A 14367-nucleotide genomic window follows, 5' to 3' on the forward strand; every position below is an offset into this window, starting at 1 on the left:
GTTTGTCGTTACGAATTTAGGTTTCGAAAGGATGAAGTGAATCTCGGAATTGTTGATTCGAATAGGACAATTTTTTTTCTGATTATTGCCTCGAACTGGTTGATAATTTTACACGGGACTCGTGAACGTCTAAGGATTGTCTTGATCTTTCCAAAATTTCTTTTAACAATCTCCGGACGGCTGTGTAATGATTTGGAATATTCTAGGAATCGCGAAACGCGGATTTCAGCCATTTAATCGAGTTCTTTCTCGGTTTGTATGGGATTATCGTCACTTGTGTTGCCACCTTTATGGAAAGTGAAAATCAACATCTACTGAGAAAATTATATAATTGGTATGTCACGCTTAAATTCTGCAAGTTTCTTTATCAATACGTTTTATCATTTTTAACTCTATACGCGCGAACTGACTGTAGGTAAATTCGTTCGTATGAAAATGCCTCAGAATTTAAATTTACGCGCGTAATCCTCTTTACCGATCAGAAGAGTTCTTAACTCGGAAATGTTTCGCCGTTTCTCCGCTAGGTGGTGCAACAGTCGACAAAATAGATCTCGTCGAGATTAAAAGGGACATCATATAAAAGGAATAAAAACACGGAAATAAATCTGCAACTTGTTTAAAGAGTGATTCATCTCTGCATTTAAAATAACCAGAAATGAAATATGATATTTCTCTAAAGGAGAATAATTTCCCACATCCTCTGTGAATGAAAAGCGTGGAAGAAAATTAATAATTTATAGTAGACCGAATGGCACCTCTTACCAATTTAATTTTATGCAGTACGATAGGTAAGAAATATTTAATGCAACTCAATTTATTGTATTATACAAGTATTAAGAATAAATATGTAAGGTTCGGTGAAAGTGATTAATATTTTAAGCGTGAACTCATGCGATGTTTGTGTTATATTTTTATTAATATTGTTTATTAAAATTACAGAAAAAGATTGCAACGGTGACGTGCTGTGGACCTGGTCTTATCCCTGCATCTCGGAATCGCAGAAGGCTGCGATAAGCAGGAAATGTTATTTACATGCTGAGCAAAATCAGAACGTTCCTTCGTTCACCTGTGCACGACACGGTCACGAATGGTTTTTTATTCACTGCAGTGAAGTCTTTGACTCTGATAAATTACCAAAGGTATAGTCATTCTTTATATTTGTCCATATACAAATGCTTTCAGAAGGACGATTATAACACTATGTAAAGAGTAGAACATAAATAAATACTTTGACGACTACAAATTTCCAGAAATGACCCTTCTTTTTTTATATATCGTCACGTTTCCTATGATCGTTCTTTCAGGTGAAGCAGTTCGCCTTAATCCTCTTTACAAAAGACTTTAATCCAAGCAAGTATGAGACTTTATGCCGCATTTTGAGCAAAACGTACTGCAAAAGTGGAAACCCAACGGAGATTCTCCAACTTTACCTCTCGGTGTACACGAAAGGTACTTGTACAACGCAAGAAAATGGAACCTTTATATCTGATGAATTTACCAGCCATTGCTTCGAGTCGAACACCAACATTAAGGAACTCATTAAAACGTTCGAATTGGAGACTATTTTAATATACACCGCGCTTCTGTTAAAGAAAAGAATTATAGTTTATCATCACAGCTTGGAACAGCTTCTTAGATGGATCGTCACATTCCCTGCGTTAATGAAGCACCGCAACTTAACGGAATACTTATTTCCCTGGATAGAACTGATACCAGATGAGCTGAACGACTTAAAGGTTTGGGTTCATTTAAATAAATATACAATTGGCATCTAGTGTAATGAAGATAAGTTTATTATTAATTATTCTTATCTATAATTTCAGAAATATACATATTACGTAGCTGGCTGCAGGGACAGCTCGATTTCCTCGAAAACTGAATTGTATGACTTGCTTGTCAATTTACCGGCGAGAGAAATTACTGTCGCTTCGCATGCGAAAGGTACTTAAAATTGGATTCCTTTATAGTTACATAAATGCATTAAAATTACACGCTCGTTACAGGATCAATTATTTAACACGTTAACTGTCACGATAGTTAGTGTGTTAAAATTCGGTATCGCAGTGTTTTTATAAGGTTAAAATTTACAAATAAAATTAAGCTTGCTTTTTAAGCATCCATGTATGTCTTATATACGTATAAAATATGAAGACATCGCAGTAAATATCTTTTCTTTACAGAAAGCTTAACGATGACAAAGACGCATAAAGAAATCGCTCTCTTTATGGTCCAGCTCTGCGAGAAACAATGTACCGAGTCGCAGATAATATCGGAAATCGCAGAGAAAACGCAAATCTTGTTAGAACAATTAAAATCTTTGGCAACAATCCACACCCCGGAAGGTAGAAAAATGGTGTCTATTGAGATATTTAAAGAGAGAAACTTGGCTCCCGCAGTTGAGAATTTCCTCATCAACCTGGCGATAGCTGAGAACCTTTTTATGTTGTAATATAAACTAAAACGGTACGTGTATAATACAAAACCAACAATCGACAAATTTCTGCAAATTTCCCATCAGCGAATAGTCTGATATGAGAATCCTGTTTGGTTGGCTGATATATAGTTAGTTCTCTTTTTCTTGCTTTGTTGAAATATTCCTTTTTGCATTGCAGAATCGTTTCCGAAGAAGTTCCAAATCAACAAGGCTCCATTGTACATCGTTGCTGTAAAAATTCAATATTATTAAATTACACTTACATTAAGAAATTAAATATTTATCCTACCCAGCTGCGTATTATCAGGACTGCAAATCAGGCGAGAAACGTAAGTTTTCTTTTCTACAGGAAGGACATCGACAACTCTGTTGAAATTGCTGAACACCGGAATGGTGCTAATCTTGGTTCTTCTCTGCGAATAAATCCAATTGACCACCAATTCGCCACTTAATTTATTCCATATCAAATTGTTAACAAAACCCTTGAGCTTGATCCATCGAAGGCTTAATAATTTTTCACTGTTAACATTCCACAAAGTCAGAGTGCTATCTTCGATACCTCCACCGACACACAATATATTACTTTTCCATGGATGCCATGCGATTGCCTGAAAAACACTTGTTCATAATTAAATAATGCAATGATTGAATATAGAAAAAAATTGCCCTGTTTTGTATATATTCCTTTTGTTCATAAATTTATGATTTATGAGTCGAGTATCACTTTGTTACAAGATACGAACAGTAATATAATAATAAATATTATGTACTCCGAGTCTCACCTTTGGAACCACTTCGTAACAATACTCTGCAAAAGCGGTTAATTCCGGCCAAATAAAAACTCGCAAAACAGGCTCGACTCCAATTGTTGCTAAATATCGATAATTCGAAGAAAACGCCATGGAATAAATGCCACAAGAATGCGCCATAATAAATCTATTCTTCGCACCTGAAGAGGCTGTGTAGACCATTACTCTTCCTTCCGAGCACCCTCTTAAAGAGAAATTATTCATATGTTAATTACAAGGCATAACATAAATATCTTATATCGTACAAGCTCTTCAGAGTGTAGAGAACAATTTCTATACTGATTGCACCATTTTACAACTATATATTTTTGAAATAAAATTGGCAAACTGAAAGGATTATTTTTAAGAGTTTTGTACCCGCCATTTTGAAATTTCGCGGTCGATATCGAGATTTAATTTAAATTTCCTGCAAAAAGTCATACCTACGTGACAATTTCTTTGTCGTCCTGCGACCAACACAAGCAATTTACTTCACAGTATACGGATAATTGCTTGGAACAACTGCACGAGGTTTTCCACTCGATTTTGTGCCGTAAAATGTGGTTGTGAATGAAGATCATCGAACGCGACGTCGCGACGGCCATTTTGTCTCCTGAGAGCAATAGCCAAAACTGTTATAAATATTCATAAAATGTCAATGATATGATTAAAAATGTTCAAACCTACCTGCCTGATTCCACTTCAAAGCACATACGTCACCAAGGGTTTCAAATCGCACGAAGACCAAGAATTTGCAACTAACGTCGAAAATTTTAACCGAGTTCTCGGCGTTCGAGGCAAATAAATTTGTGGAACTCCAATCGAGTAACGAACCCCCTTAAAAATAAAATCGAGTATTAATATTCAATAGAAAATATACCTGAATTATAAATAGGTAAAAAGGGTAAATTAGCACTAAAAGTGAGAACGAGGACGAGCATTAATATCTAATAAAAGCGTGCCTGCATTTTGCGGCATGTCGGGCATGTCCAAAACGGTTTCCGGAGCTCCAATTACAGGTCGTTTGCGAGGACGACAAGGCCAAAGATATTCCGTCTCGGAGCCGTCATAACGGAAATCTTTCGGTTGATCGACGCAGCTTCCGGGGATCTTTTCGACAGAACCAGAAGGTTTTGTCAGCTGCAAAATGCGTCGATTTTTCGAACGAATTATCCCGAATTTTTCGAAAGCTTGACTCATCTCCCTTTTACGCCAAGAACTTTCTAAAGATTGCACCTTCGAGGGGGAAAAAAAAAAAGAAACTAATTACAGGTGTCGTTACGAAGAAAAGTATCCCAAAAATTTAAACGCGGTTTCAGGAATAATTTCATACAATGTTCTTGCTCGATTCATACCTGACCGAGAACATCCAGATAACGATCCACTTTTGCGGATTCTCTATTTATCGAATAATTGCTGGCGTCCAGATCAGAAGAGCGCCGTTGAGGAATGAATCTATCCAAGGAACTGCGCCCGCCACTTTGATAGGCTAAACCCCATTTTCCTCTATTAACATTCACCGGATTTTCAAGTTGTTCCGGAAACTCAGGCTTTACATATTTCGGGACATCGTCCTAGGAGCGGAAATAATTTTAAGTAGCCACATAAAAGCCTCGAGAAAAGGCAAAATCCAAATAAGTCCAAGGGTGCAAATAAAAGGGCAACAAGAAACGAAAAGCTTTATTTCCTTACGACTAGCCCTAACCGTTAACAATAAAAGATAAGATAAAATAAAAAATCACAAGGCAAAATCCGAATAAGTCCAAGGGTGCAAACAAAAGAGCAACAAAGAACGAAAAGCTTTATTTCCTTACGCACTACCCCTAACCGTTAACAAGTTAAGGTAAGATAAACTAAAAAATCACAAGGGAGTCCGCCATAGGTCGGCATGACTCATTCGGACGATCCAAGTCACCACTCCTCCGTGCGAAAGAAAGGCAGCCGTTTCGCCCTCGGATCCGGTCGTAGCTCCAACCCTCCAGACACCGAGGGTAAATTCTCCGCCCCTGTAAGGACGTTCCCGGATTGGTGTTCCTCTCCCTCGCACGTGGTTCCGGTGTCCCGGCATTGGCGGCAGAGGGGGCAGCCCGGCGCCCATGGGCGTGTCCCTCGACGAGTCCGAAGAAAGGGTCGCAGATGCGTCTGGATGCGTCGAACCCCCCCGCAATGGGACCCCCAGCAGCTCCATCGATTTTTCGATGGAGACCCACCCCGTGTGCACGCATGTGCGTGCACACACGTCCGGCGCTGCGCCAGAGGAGGACGTCGAGCCCGAAGATGTGCGTCGCGAGCAAAAATCGAGCGCGGTCGTATGTAGGACAGGCAACGTCGTGGGAACGCCGCGGGTCGAGCCTCGCTGCGCCGCCATCTTGGGTTGCCTCGGCTAACCTCGGGGGTCCTCGGGTATCCTCGGCTATGTCGCCGGCCGGCGTCGCCGGCCCTCCGACCGACGCTCACCGGGTGTGACTCCACAAGGATGCGCGGTTGCGCGTCGCAACCTTGACCTTGGGCCGCGTGGAGGCCGCACGTCCACCTTCGCCGGCGTCCCCCAGGAGACTGACGACACTCCCGAGACCGACGTCCGCGTGCACTCGCGCGACGCTGCGCACTAGCTCCCGCGCACTCGCGGATCCTCCGGGATCCACCCTGGAAACCCTGGACGCCGTTGACGCCGTTTCGTCGGGGAAGCCTCTGGAGATACTCCTAGTAAGTAAATAGGATTTAAGCTCGAGATGTCGCAGAAAATTCGGGACTCCGCGTTCCCCGACTCCTTCGTGGAATTTCCATCGCGACGCCCGGCGTCGGTGTCTTTTACGCTTTCCGCCGCGATTAGATTTCCCGTTACTCCTCTTCGGGAAAAACCAACCCTTATTCTTTAACCCTTTCGTTACCTTGGACGAGATATCTCACGACCCGATACTGGCCGATTAACACTTTTGACGAGATATCTCGCGACCTGATACTAGCTGATTAACGCTTTTGACGAGATATATCGCGACCCGGTAGTCGCTTTATGCGTAACACCATGTTTTCAATTATACCACGTAGAAGGTAAACAAAAATAATTTCGTTACTCCTCTTCGGGAAAAACCAACCCTTTTTCTTTAACCCTTTCGTTACCTTGGACGAGATATCTTGCGACCCGATACTGGCCGATCAACGCTTTTGACGAGATATCTCGCGACCCGGTAGTCGCTTTATGCGTAACACCATGTTTTCAATTATACCACGTAGAAAGTATCGTAGACGTAGAAAGTTTCTGGAGTTTTACTTCGCTTTCTTTATAATTATTGTACAAAAACGACAGGTGGAATATGCCATTTGGTACAAAACCCAATATAATTCGACCCAGGTGTCAATATAAAAACCAACGTCGACAACGTACGCATTTAGAAAAATCTTCTTTATCGACGTCGATCAAGTTCCTCGACGTGTTTCACTTCACCTTAATTCCAGCCTTTTGTAGAAGAGCGTCGCGACGTTTCCAGGAATCTTTTAGAGAGAATTTCGACTTTCTCAATGCAGAGTATCTTTGTATTCGCTCAACAAACTATAAATTCACCACTTCCGCACACTTTGCGACTATTCTTTGACATTCGACGTAAGATCGTGGTCTTTAATATATTCTACAGATTTTGCGACTACTCTTTGACATTGGACATAAGATCGTGATCCTCGACGTCAGTCTTTCGATCATGGAAATCGGACGTGAGAAGCAAGGAGCATTATGCTTGCATTTATTAAACCGAAGGCAAAGTCCCCTGACCACTTTCAGTCTCCGGTCGGCGATTCAACCCCTGCTGCTCTTTCAGTAGACAAAACCTTCTTCTTAAAGTGGTAATAAATTTATACAGAGCGATTCGCAGAGCTGGATTTAAATAGCTGCCCCCGGAGAGGGGAATATTTTCCGTTCTTCCTTTAGCGGGATTTGACAAAAGAAAGAAAACAACTATTCTTCCCACGTTTTTCAGCATTCACTGATCATGTTTAAATTTCGTTTATCGAGAGATTCTGACTGAAACTTCCGGAAAAATGTACGGACGGAAAATCACTCTCTGTTTTTCTTCTGCATTTATTTTCTGCATTTTTTCTGCATTTATTTGCTCGGTTAAATGAATTACTCGTGCTGATTTAAGTAACGGGTACTGCAGCTATGTTTGCTTATTTGAAACGGACGGCATTTTTTAATCACACCAGAGTAGAAGGAGCAGCAGAAATCATTTTCCACGATTTATTTCACAAGGCAGACATATTCGCTGACGCTGGTGGGCGGAGCTCCTGGGGAGGTTCGCTTTCCTCTTCCTTTATGCTAAGTTTATGTCGGAGCTGCGAGTTACAAGCATGAAAGCGAAGCAATTCCTCCCTTGCCCTCCTCTATTTGCAAGAAACCCTCTATTACTCCTTTTTTCCCGTGAAAATAGATGAATTCAAAGGAGGAAAGGAAACACGCCGCGCCGCCATCTTGGAAATCCCGCATCGAGTTATTTCGAAAGTTCCGTCGCTTTTATCGGCAAATATACAAATTTTAACGATTCACAACACAGAGGAGCGTTGAAAAATAGTCAGTATTGTAAATAAAGTCAAGAAAATTACGGATAAAAGTGCTAGAACCTTCGAAACGACTGATGTAATAATTATACTAGAATCTGCTACATATCGTTTATGATTTTCACTTGCGGAATTACTCGACAGGAATTAAAATGCCGACGACGCAGGTCCAGTAATATGCATATATATTGAAAAATGACGGTGATAATAAATAGAATATATCGTTTATGATTTTTACTTGCGGAATTACTCGACAGGAATTAAAATGCCGACGACGCAGGTCCAGTAATATGCATATACATTGAAAAATGGCGGCGATAATAAATAGAATATGTTGCGGCAATGTTGGGGTTTCTATGCGGCATGTGCCTTATTTTAGAACTGCAATGCCCTTGGAAATCCCAAAAATGTCCAACGTTCGCTTCTTCACGCCGATTTGCAACGCCGTCTTCTTTAGGATAAATTTTCCATAAAAGTTATTTATTGTAAGCGATAACTCATCTGCTAGGTTTATAAAGTTTGGTAATATTCGCTGTATATATCATACAGGCCATGTATATGTATGTTTCTACATAAATACACTTAACAATAAGTAATTCTGACTGAATAAAATTCCAGGAATCGGTCGGAAACGATTTCAAGTGTCCAGTAATTTTACATGTAAGTAAATTGTTATAATAAAACGGTTGAGAATTCGCAATTAACTTAAGATTCTTTTATGCGCAAAGGGAACTTTAAATGTATGAAAAAACTCACCAGCCTGAAATGTCTGTCCAGAAGTCGCAATTTCGGAAATCTGGCGAAATTACCTCGCAATGGCGTCGTGTCAATTCTGTCATTACCGGACTCTTCCAATTCACCTTCGAAAATTCTCCTATGCATGGTTGGCCAACAATCGTCGGATGAAAACTTAAGATTTTTTATCTAAAATGTATATCGCATTTATCTTCACTTATTACTCAGGAACTTCAAAGAAAAAATAGTATAAATCACAGAAATAGAATATGAGGCAAGTATGCAAACCAAGTTCCAACAATGGACCTTCACTCACCATTATTTCATATCACTCAAAACAGATTTTATTCCCACACGTGGTTAATTTTTACATTAATAAACGCAGAATGACAACAAAATTTCAGGTCTTATTAGAATATATCACGAAGACGTACGAATGGCTTTGATCGATATCTGAGACTGAAGAATGTCAACAATCTGAGGAATCGTTGACGTCCCATTACGCGTTTTTTATTCCATTAACGGCTAAGTCACTCTATAGTTCGATCGAAGGTTTATACATTTTTTTTTCGGAGCCTCGAAATTCACTGATAATTGATAAGTCGACGTAACACATAAATTGTTATAAACGGATTATGGCGATTTGTTCCACGTAACAATGGAGATAAGAAGACACGATCAGTATTTTTTTTTTAAATACAATGTTGTTGAATCTTCTTTGCGTTAATAGAAGTCAATACAACAGAAGATTCTTGTTTTGTTTAACAATAATCGATAAGTCGACGTAACACATAAATTGTTATAAACGGATTATGGCGATTTGTTCCACGTAACAATGGAGATAAGAAGACACGATCAGTATTTTTTTTAAAATACAATATTGTTGAATCTTCTTTGCGTTAATAGAAGTCAATACAAGAGAAGATTCTTGTTTTGTTAACCTTTAGTCATCATTCCCAAGTGGTGTCTTCAACGAAGGTTCTCTTCGGCGACGTCTTCGACGGGTTTTCCGACGCCGAGAGCTTCCGCTTTCGTTTTCCTGTAATGAGATATTATTTATTAATAAACAAGCATAATTGTCAACAATTACAAACGACAGGAAAAACCGGAGAGGTCTTCGACAACGATACCGTATAAATAAATTATATATTATAATAGGAAAAAAATAATAAAGTTCATTTCATAATTTTTTTTCTTCTTCCTTTTTTTTACCTACAACCATCTTCCATTCGTTCTCTTCTCCCTTATCATCTTTATCTTCCCGCGATTGTTCCTCTTCCTCCTCCGCCGTGATAACATTCCTGAAAGAGATATTTCTATAATTTTATGCTCACTGCATTTGTCATGTCTATTATCGCTTATCAACATCGTGACTATATACCAGAATTTAACATAAACAATACTCATATTTGTACAATTGTTAACCCGCCACGAAATATTAAAAACAGTACATAAAATTGTATTTAATAAAATACAGGAAAATCTAGAGGATAATTCTGGGCTGTAATATATGATAAAACCGCGATTAACAATTTATTAACAAGTGGTGTGATATAAAATTCCGTTCACATCAGCAGGTAAGGAAAAATGGTATCAACTTTATTAAATCGGCATGATTCATTTTGTACATAGGTCCATAAGTAACAAAATATATTAACAACATAATATATTTCGATAATAAGGTACAGGAATATGTAAGACTATCCACAATTTCCGTTTACGGTCGTACATGATTTCCATTAAAAGTCCGTCAACTTATGTAAAATAATTCCTACTAAACAAAGTAGGAAGTCGTCTTTTTGCACTAAGTTTTCTACAGAATATGGCGCCGCTTTTCCTTCCCAGCATCACTCCAGTACTTTCAGTATAATATATATAACTCTCCTTGGTCTGTCTCTTCCGTTATCATAAAACCGATATGTCAGACACTTAAACTGGATCGATAATTTCATTAAATGTCGTACAACATTGTAAGGATCCTATCGATGTGCATGACAGACATCGGAGGGAAACTCAAAATGAGTTAACAAATCACCGATAGTATTAATACTTACGCAGACGGAGCTTCTTCCGCTTTGTTATTCTCCAGCTTGTCATCGTTGGCATTAACGCTGTCATTATCTTTAATTTCTAGCGATGCTTGGTGATCAGCGTAACTTAGAATCTGGAATTGCTTTGTCTGACGTACTTTTTTTAAAACCATAGCACGTTGATTACGTTTTTTCAGAGACACATAAGCGGACGTATCATTTATCCAGTGTATTAAAATTCCACCTATTGACATTTGTAAGTGACGAGCCCAAAAAAAGAAATGGCGACAATTCTTAAAAATAAACTGTGGAATTTATATAAAAAATATGCAATAATTTATAAATTCACTTACCAACTGGTTGGAACTTTTGCTGTATTTCATTCGTTCTCCACGTTTTTGGAAACGTGATATGGAACACATGGTCTCGACTAGGATTGGCTGAAAAATATAATTATGTATGCAAAATTTAGCTGTCAAGAGATTATATTATTAAACTTATCGTTAATAATATTAGGAAATTAGTTTATCAAGAAATATATGAGTGTCGAATAAAATATCACTTACGATCCTCTCCGTTCAAGCTGATGTACGGCATGTCTATTAACCTCCCGAAGATAACTCTGCAATAACAATAGAGGGAAAAATTATTCCAGAGAATATAAAAAAAGGCAAAGTGTAACTTACTTGTTCATGAATGATTCTAAGAGGGGAGAATCCGATAAAACCGTAGAAACTTTAGGATTTTCCAAAGAACCTAAAAATTCAACACAAAACTGCATCCGTTATGAACACCATTATAGGTTAGCTATCAAGATGCATACCAAATTTTAATTCCTTTCTAATCAACACTACTTTAAACCAAACAGTAAAAATGTCCTGACGATTGATATTATTGTTAACCATCAGACTCGAAAAAAGGAATTTTTTCATCTAAATATTTTAACGGAACGTTTTAAAGTTTACGTACATGGAAAATGGAACCATACCAGCCTTACCTAAATAATTGGACAAAGAGATGAAACACAGTCCAGTTATGTATGCATCATATCCAGCTTCGTGTGTTTTATCGGTCTGCGTAGAATAACATCGACCTTCTACTCCTTCTACTTTAGGCATCGTAAATGGTTCTTTGCTAACTGTCTCTAACAGAATATGTAAATGCGACATTCGAACGATGCCTTTAAATTTCGGCGACTGACACATAATTCGTGTGTCCAAGATTCTGTAAAAATAATAACTCGTATTGAAATAATTAAGTAGTATCACAAAGTGCTCTAAAATAAATTTTATCTTGTAAATATCCAGAAAACCTTGAAAGTTCCACTGGATTTTTAGATTTTTCTAGAAAGCCACTTACCGTGGAAAAAGTTCTTGAACTTGAGATTTAAACGTTGTGTATTTAGCTGGTAACGGTTGTACAAATTGATGAATGATATGGCAGATGTCGAAGAACATATTATGGCCTACGAGGAGCTTTTTCTGAAATTTCGTGAAATTTAATATTAAATTAAAAAGGCTATTTATATTCGTATTTGTTATCAATGCATTTAAAGTGTATACTAACCGATTTCGAAATTTTCTCTACCAATGTACTAAGTCCGGACGCTTGCTTTAACTCCAGCTCGTCCTGTTCTTTCCTCTCCGACTCTTTCTGTTCTTCTTCGTCTATTGTTCCCATTTTCTTAATTACGAATTTATTACTAACGTCAGACTTGGCGTCAACTTTAATGATACCTGGCCACCTTAATTTCACTTCTTGTCGTAATACCTTTCTAATGTAACTATTACACCATTCCATCGACAGTTCTTCTTCTTCCGACTTGACAAAGCCATCTATCCTGGAACTGAAACTAATATTGTAATAAACTCATCTAAACACAATGCTTTATCAGGATATAAAAATATTGCTTTACCGACAAGGCTTAATTGAACAGACTGGCAGACTTTACTCGATAATTACTGCATAAAGCTGTCCATAACTGAAGTTATTTATACAACATCCGATAGAGACAGCTAAAAGAGTTACATCATTTATTAATTACATTTCTATCAATCATTTGATACAGATATGATATCATAATCTATGAGATAGAAATCATTGTCACAAATTTGCTGAAAGCTTGATACAGAATCCCAAAACTGACATTTATTCCAATAGCAAAGCAAAACTTCAAGAACAAGGACATACTTTTTGGTTAGGATGACTTTAAACGATCGCTTCTTATACAATCATAGTATTGTACGCAAGGTGTACTATAAGATACAATGTGTATCCATTGTCTGACACTTAGAAGGAAACAAGAGATTGCTGGTTTGCATCTGTTATGAAATACATCAAATAGCAGTGCCCAAAATGTGCCTCTTTTTGCACCTGAAATAAAATCGTAACACTTTTTACTTATTCTAGAACACCGGAAACAGATTAGACCACTTTCAAATACTACATCGACTCCCTAAAAATTCTAGAACATTATAGATTGATCGTATTTGACAAGCTGCAATTATTTCATAGGATATTTGAGTACCGAAACGAACTAAATAATGCAACTCTTTCGATCATTAGATTTTATACCATACCTATATTTTAGATATGAAAAACTCGGCCAGTTTTGAACTGCCGTTAAAAACAAGCAATTGGAACTGATCAAACACTGTCAGTAAAATAATATCTTCATACTACCGGAATGCTATCTATAAATCGTAGACAAATAAATGCGTTACCAGATGTCCTCTATGCATGGCTTATCTTCCTCAGAAATTAATATAAGCTCTGCCGACTTTTCTTTACTCTGTTGCTTCATTTCTAACTTTTTCTTTAATATATTTCTATCCTCACTAGTGAGATAAGGTATACCAAGTCTGAAAAGCTTGTTAAAGTCGAATCCCTTGTCTATAAGAAAGGCCACCGAGGACGCTTGACACATAAATCTACAATCTGGAGCCATTCGATTGAAGGGTCTTGGAAAAACATAGAAATTATACGAACGTTGCATGTACCTGAAAAAAGAAATACATGCACATATTAACCATTCCCATTAATTGTCATAAAAGTAAGGCTTAATTATTTCATGTTCTATTTTTCATTCCTATTACAAAAATTCTTGTTAGATTCTTCACTCTACCGTTTAATCGTACTTGTGTTATTTACATGAATTAAAGACTTATTACCGAGTTGGTAAAGCTACATCAATCGAAGCAGATTCTTATTTACATTCCTATCTCTTAAATATAGAGATTTAAATACTGAATGCGATAGAGTTACGTACGTATCTCTTTCCGTGTCGTATGTGAAAACCGACAGACCCAACTGGACTAAAAGAAAATCCATTGATCCAGATCGAATGCTATCGTAATACTGTTTCGGTGTATTAAACGCATTAGCGGCAGGCCCTGCGATAAGTCCCGTAAACTCCCCATCGATCGCAAGGAAAGCAGCATCTGGTAAAACTGTGTCCAGCTCGTCCAAGACCTCTTGAAAGTCTGTCAAGAAATGTTAAAACAATAATCAATAACACAGTTCTCCCTGAAATCTCTAGATTACTTACTCTCAGAAGTAACCTCCATTATCTTGCTTTCTATTGGTTTCGTTTCCACTTATATTTGCAGGAATCCACGTTTTGGCCAGTTTTCGAGTTTAGAACCAACTTAAGAGACGTTTGTTGACGAGCAGTTCCTGGATTTACCGCTTTACCGTTACCACATTTTCTAAACACTATTTCTAACCCTCGAAGCGATAAATACCAAAGAAAGACCATAAACTATGATACAAACGAGTTCCGTAAACCACCACCGTCAACTGCCGCATGGTATTACCATCACCAGAGATGAGG

General features: G+C 38.0%; 3 protein-coding genes across 6 annotated transcripts; 1 reads left to right on the top strand and 2 right to left on the bottom strand.

The window, feature by feature from the left end:
* The first annotated feature begins 552 nt into the window (after positions 1-552).
* On the top strand, positions 553-2754 carry LOC105704398 (putative protein FAM45B). Its single transcript, XM_012433593.1, has 6 exons — positions 553-788; positions 940-1139; positions 1305-1736; positions 1824-1941; positions 2181-2463; positions 2613-2754. The coding sequence occupies exons 1-5, from the start codon at positions 749-751 to the stop codon at positions 2447-2449; spliced, it is 1059 nt and encodes a 352-aa protein (XP_012289016.1). The 5' UTR covers positions 553-748; the 3' UTR covers positions 2450-2463; positions 2613-2754.
* Positions 2402-8954, bottom strand: LOC105704397 (protein cortex). The gene is made up of 9 exons (XM_012433592.1): positions 8822-8954; positions 8527-8694; positions 4578-4796; positions 4185-4458; positions 3910-4059; positions 3670-3835; positions 3217-3427; positions 2724-3042; positions 2402-2663 (listed from the first exon to the last, which is right to left on the bottom strand). The coding sequence occupies exons 1-9, from the start codon at positions 8822-8824 to the stop codon at positions 2515-2517; spliced, it is 1659 nt and encodes a 552-aa protein (XP_012289015.1). The 5' UTR covers positions 8825-8954; the 3' UTR covers positions 2402-2514.
* Positions 8822-14302, bottom strand: LOC105704396 (poly(A)-specific ribonuclease PARN). 4 transcript variants are annotated; one of them, XM_012433588.2, is made up of 12 exons: positions 14083-14302; positions 13804-14017; positions 13259-13534; positions 12102-12381; positions 11895-12016; positions 11533-11759; positions 11222-11291; positions 11102-11157; positions 10889-10975; positions 10560-10779; positions 9722-9806; positions 8822-9544 (listed from the first exon to the last, which is right to left on the bottom strand). In XM_012433588.2, the coding sequence occupies exons 1-12, from the start codon at positions 14099-14101 to the stop codon at positions 9449-9451; spliced, it is 1752 nt and encodes a 583-aa protein (XP_012289011.1). In that variant the 5' UTR covers positions 14102-14302; the 3' UTR covers positions 8822-9448. The 4 variants fall into 4 exon arrangements, with proteins under 4 accessions (XP_012289011.1, XP_012289012.1, XP_012289013.1 ...); XM_012433589.2 differs by having other exon boundaries at positions 9718-9806; XM_012433590.2 differs by lacking the exons at positions 8822-9544; positions 9722-9806 and adding an exon at positions 10084-10401 and having other exon boundaries at positions 14083-14301.
* Between the last annotated feature and the right edge of the window lie 65 nt (positions 14303-14367).

This window comes from Orussus abietinus, unplaced genomic scaffold (genome assembly GCF_000612105.2).
Source record: "Orussus abietinus isolate OABI.00-Male unplaced genomic scaffold, Oabi_2.0 scaffold118, whole genome shotgun sequence".
Taxonomy (NCBI): Eukaryota; Metazoa; Arthropoda; class Insecta; order Hymenoptera; family Orussidae; genus Orussus; species Orussus abietinus.

What these genes read in the sequence shown, in the direction of transcription:
- LOC105704398 (XM_012433593.1), top strand. Translation starts at nt 749, where the DNA reads ATGGCACCTCTTACCAATTTAATTTTATGCAGTACGATAG. An exon ending in AATTTTATGCAGTACGATAG is followed by an intron (nt 789 to 939) that starts GTAAGAAATATT and finishes TTAAAATTACAG; the next exon opens with AAAAAGATTGCAACGGTGAC. An exon ending in TGTCGCTTCGCATGCGAAAG is followed by an intron (nt 1,942 to 2,180) that starts GTACTTAAAATT and finishes TTTTCTTTACAG; the next exon opens with AAAGCTTAACGATGACAAAG.
- LOC105704397 (XM_012433592.1), bottom strand. An exon ending in TGGACAGACATTTCAGGCTG is followed by an intron (nt 4,797 to 8,526) that starts GTGAGTTTTTTC and finishes TTCCGCTCCTAG; the next exon opens with GACGATGTCCCGAAATATGT. An exon ending in ATCTGGATGTTCTCGGTCAG is followed by an intron (nt 4,459 to 4,577) that starts GTATGAATCGAG and finishes TCCCCCTCGAAG; the next exon opens with GTGCAATCTTTAGAAAGTTC.
- LOC105704396 (XM_012433588.2), bottom strand. An exon ending in TACGACACGGAAAGAGATAC is followed by an intron (nt 13,535 to 13,803) that starts GTACGTAACTCT and finishes TTCTTTTTTCAG; the next exon opens with GTACATGCAACGTTCGTATA. An exon ending in TTAGAATCATTCATGAACAA is followed by an intron (nt 11,158 to 11,221) that starts GTAAGTTACACT and finishes TTGTTATTGCAG; the next exon opens with AGTTATCTTCGGGAGGTTAA.